At 38.1% G+C, this 5,120-nt stretch overlaps 1 protein-coding gene across 1 annotated transcript; it reads right to left on the bottom strand.

Annotated features, from left to right (window-relative positions):
• Nucleotides 1–472: 472 nt before the first annotated feature.
• LOC107695637 (interferon-induced very large GTPase 1-like) lies at nt 473–4,536 on the bottom strand. Its single transcript, XM_016495649.1, has one exon. The coding sequence runs from the start codon at nt 4,534–4,536 to the stop codon at nt 694–696; it is 3,843 nt and encodes a 1,280-aa protein (XP_016351135.1). The 3' UTR covers nt 473–693.
• Between the last annotated feature and the right edge of the window lie 584 nt (nt 4,537–5,120).

The following is a 5,120-nucleotide window of genomic DNA, read 5'->3' as shown; positions in this document are numbered from 1 at the left end:
AGGAATTATTGTCTGGTGTTGTGATCTCTCAAAGTCAAGATTCTTGCCAAAGATCCCTTGCTACCTAGCTCGTAGCTTACTTATAAATTGCTCTTGTTTTTTTTTTTCTTTCCTTAACTTTATATCATGGCTTGTGGTGGCATGTGCCTGAGGAGTTGGATCTCTGCAGAATGCAAGAAGTCTTCTGAAATGCATGAAGAAAGCTAAACATCTTATACACAGTGCCTACGTGACAGGAAAATATCAAATTATTTGTATTATGTTAAATTTATCTTTCAATAATTCAAGTCTGTACTCTGAAGATACAAGCATACATAGAAATGGCTTAATATAACACAAACATATGATTAAATGACATATTTAGGAAAATTGTTAAAGGATAAATGAATTATTTAAAAAAATAAAAGGAGTAAAAATGAATACAAATTTGAAAATAAAACAACAGAAATGTACTATTGCTCTCTTGAAACATTGCAATTAAGAATGGAAAAGCATATTTGTACTGTCTGAATTGTTCACTATCCTTTCTATAGTGCACTATGTTCCATTCACTATATGGAAAATAATGTAAACAAGTGCCTTATTTAAGAAACAGCTTTGGAGTTTTATAATGTAGGGGGAATTGTATGTTTACATTTTAGATTGTTCTTTGAATCAGTGGTATAAAACGGGGTTTAAGTCTTATCTGTTCCATTAATTTGTAACAGTCAATTTTTTCAAACTCTGAATAGCATCTTGTTTTTTGTTCATTCTCCATTCAGGTGGAATCTCACCATCACCCTTGAATTTTTTATTATAACGATTTTCCAGGTTTTTCTGGAATGTGCACACAAACCACTTCCAGTACGGCAGTCCATGAGGGTCAGGGGTGATGTCCCACTTTGCATAAACTCCTCCTGCACTTCTGTAGTCATTGCAAGGAAACCACTTATCTGAAAACCTAAATTGTTTTCTACTTGTCACTAAAGTTGTGCAAAAATCAGCACAGAGATCATCTGTTTGATAGTAAGTCCATCCTTTAATTCCATTCACTCTGTGGAAAGGAACACTGTGATATCCAGGATGGTTTTCTATGATGCTGGTGCAGAAGGCTCCACAGAATGGACACTGAACCCAACAGCACTGACAGAAATGAGAAAACAGAAGCTCATCTGGTCTGACCTTTAAGTCCAGTTTTTCATTAAAAGTATTTGTGTTGAAATTACTGACAGACATTATCTCAGGAAGTTCATTTCTCATCACATCTTCTAGGAGTCTGAAATCAACATCATCATGTTTGACTCCACTGAGGTCTTTTTCAGAGAAGATCAGCTCATCTGAGAGCTGCTGTGTGAAACTCTTCAACCACAAACCTGCATCTCCCCTCTTCACTTGAACATGTGCTGCTTTCATGATCTTCTGCTGCAGGAGTTCAATGTTCTCCTTCATCTTGGGTAAAACACTGACACTGAACTTATCAGTGATGTACTGACTGACTTCTTCTGTAATGAAATTCTTGAAGTGATCTCTGGGATTATGGATGTAGTTCATGTATTTGTTAAAATCCTCCTCTTCTGCCAGTGTCTCCAGGATGTGCTTCTCCAGATTTGATCGGTTTCCTTTCAGTGATGCACATTCTGTTCTCATTTCATTTGCCAGCTCTCTAGCAGTCTTCTTGTAGAGACTCTGCTCAATGGGCTCTTTAAGTTTCTGACAGATGATCTCACCAAAAATGGCAGCTGATGTTGCTCCATCACAGTACTTCTGGAAAATACTATAGTACTCTTCTCTCTTTTTCTCAACGTATACGACAGGATCATTGGCTTCTCTAAACCTCCTGTGTTGGTCAGTGATCACCTTGTTTGCTCTCTCACAGATGGAAAGAACCAAATCCATGAAGAATTCATTCTTGAACACATATTTCACTCGTCCTTCCTCATGTTCTACAACTCTCGCCTTGATGTAACCTGTGAGTTGTTGAATTAAGCTTTTGTTGTAGCCCACCTTTGAAATGTTAAATGACTGAATCTCTCTGTCTGTCTGCTGAACAACATCTCTGACAAATGATTTTATTTGGGTTTCATCCTCATTAGATAGAGATAGAGGATCAAAACCAAGCGCCTCTTTAGCTGATCTGACAACATTTTTAACAAATACACTGGATTTTTTTACCTGTACATATTCAGAATAACTCGCAGTGACAATAGTGTTGTACTCACTGCTCTCCCTCCAGTGATCTACAGAAACACTTCCATAGACGTCCCTGAGGATCTCTCTCACATCTCTCATTATGTCAATGTCTTTGATTGGAGGGGTGTCTGTGATGATCTTCTTTATCCACTGTTCCCAAAAGGAATCAAACTCTTTCTTCAATGTTTCTTTATCATTCGTTTTATATTTGAGCTTTAAGGCAAGTTCTTTGCTCTTTTCAAAGAGAGTGTCTTCACGATGTGTCCTCTGAGCATCAATCTCTTTCTTCAAGACTCGCTGCTGAAGAACCTCATTTAGTTTCTTCTTTGTGTCCCTCACAATGTTTCCATGAACATCTTTGATTTTGATTTTAAATGATGTTTTCCACTGAATCAGTATATCTTTATCTTTGTCTTTCTCAAAGAATTCTGACATTGATTTTTCGACTTCTACACTTGTCTTCTTCAGTTCTGTTTGAAGATAAATTTCCTCAACCTCATGCATTACTTCATTTTCAATTTTGTTGTGTAGTTTGTTCTCAGTCTCCATCATGGCACTGCGAAGACTCCAGGACCATTTGCTGTATTCGGTCTCCAGTTTCCTGTAGGCTGAAATCTCCAGAGAATTCCTGAAGCTGAAGACGAATCGTTCACTCAGTAAAGCCTCCCAAAGATCTTCAATACGGACTGTTAAGTCTTTCAGCATAATTCCATGTGATTTTGCGGCATGAGAAAGAATAGATTCCTTTAGTTCTTGAATGTTCTCACAGTAGTTTGGGTTTGGTGGTGCCATTGGTGGGCTGCCCTCCCAGAGCTGAGCAAAATACTTCACATCATTTTGAACATCAAATCTAATGACATCACTGAAACATTCAGCATCACAGACTTCATCTTTAGCAGCAAGTTTTGTCATCTCCAGTGTCTCCTGCAGTCGTCTCCTCCCCTCCTTGTTTTTCTCTCCAGCGGTGACGTCTGAAACATTCTGATGCACAAACACACAGCTGGGAGTCAAATTTACCTTCTTCATCCTCATGAAGGCCTGAACAACAATCTGAAGAATGTCCTGCATCTCAGATGGGTTTTCTCCCAAGATGTTTATCAAGGTCAGATTTCCAATTCCAACAACAAATGTAGCCAATTCATTGTCATGATCTCTTGTAGATCTTCCAGACAGTTCTAGAGCACGAAGACCCTCAGTATCAACAACCAGAATATAGTCAATCTTCATCTGTGTTTTCATCTCGTCTGACTCACTGTTCATCTGTGTTTTCATCTCGTCTGAGACTCTGACCAGCTGCATGAAAGCTCCTCGGGTGCACCTGCCCGCACTAACGGCAAACTGGAGTCCAAACATGGCATTCAGCATGGTGGATTTTCCAGAGCTCTGAATCCCTAAAACTGACAGCACAAAGACTCTCTGGTCTCCCAGTTTCTGGATGAGTTGATCTAGAACAGAAGAGATCCACACCAGAGGAACATGAGCAGCATCTCCATCCATCAGCTCCAGTGGAAATCCAGAAATCATCATCTCTGCTGCAAGACTCGAGAGAGAAGAGAAGTGAATCTGCAGGTCTTTCTTGTTCTTCTTCACAGATGAACATGATTCATAGATCTGACCGATCTCCCTCATGATGTGCTCCACACCAAAGATTGCAGCTTGAAGCTCATCAGATATCTTCTCAAGTTCAGTTTGTTTAGCTTTATGTTGTTCAGATTTATTACTGCTGTCTTTTAGTTTCAAAACTGCTGACCATGTTTCATCATATTTGTGAAGAAGAGCAGAAAGGTCACTTGACGTATGTTCATCCAACAGGATTCTGAGCCATTTGAGGAAAAACATCTTTTCATGTTCATTATGTAAGTTCATTTCTTTATTAAAGAGCATCATAAACTCACTCATGTCAGATTCATGCTGTTTTTCACGGATTTCATTCATTTTTATTTTTATTTTACTTATTTCCATTTTTATTTCTTCTCCTTGAAGTCGATGTAGTTCTTTGTTCTTCTGACTCCACTGATGCCACAGTTTCCCCTGATGAGGCATAAATGATTCTTTGATTTCTGTCAGATGTTTCTTCTTCAGTGAATTCATCATCTGCTGTGCTGCTGCTCTTCCTCTCCTGCAGTCATCATCATCTTCCTCATCTACTCTGATATCTGAGTGTTGAGACACATCTTCAAGTCTGAAAGTGGAAGATGATTCCGAGAGACAATCATTTATAGTTTTTATGAGTTCTTTAGATACATCCGACTGATTTCTGTATTTCAGACCGATTTTGAATTTTCTTTTCTTCATCTTCATTACAGTTGATTGATCCTCAGTAAGAAGACAAATGAGTGGCTTTTTGTTTCCAAACAGGTTATTCATCATTGCTGCACTTCTGTCATTCCCTTACCGAGCCTGTTTAAGTTTTCATAGTTTTCTTAGTCTAGTCTTAGTCTTGCCTTGTCTGTTTTCCTGGGGCCGTATGTATAAAGCAGCTCAGAGTAAAATTTTAGTCCTAAGTGTGTCAAAATTCTAAGAATGACGTAATTTTACTCTTATTCCTAGACTTAAGAATAAGAGTGATTCATAAAGGTTCCTAAGTGTTAAAAGAGGTCTCAGCTCCTAAATTATTTAAGAGAGCTGGAGAGGTCTCCTAACCTATTTAGGAGTAATACGATGGCAGCAAAGAGGAGACGACAAACACTTTTCAGCAAAAATATATTGGACTTATATGATAATATGGAGTTGATAAAGATACAAACTTAATTGTAAAGATTAAAAAGAAAAATATTTGGTAACTGATAAAGTAACAAAATTAATAACCTCTTCCACTCAACAAGTCAATGCTCTAACAGCAGATAATTTTTTTTGGCTGTAAAATTGGAAAAATGCAGCAATGCACCGGTGATGACACAGTAAGCAGGTTCTTACATATTGTGGCACTAACCCCACCAAACACAACAGTG

Source organism: Sinocyclocheilus anshuiensis, unplaced genomic scaffold, assembly GCF_001515605.1.
Source record: "Sinocyclocheilus anshuiensis isolate Anshui unplaced genomic scaffold, SAMN03320099.WGS_v1.1 scaffold1075, whole genome shotgun sequence".
Classification (NCBI taxonomy): Eukaryota; Metazoa; Chordata; class Actinopteri; order Cypriniformes; family Cyprinidae; genus Sinocyclocheilus; species Sinocyclocheilus anshuiensis.
Note: the sequence above shows the minus strand (reverse complement) of the source record. Positions and strands in the feature narration are given on the sequence as shown.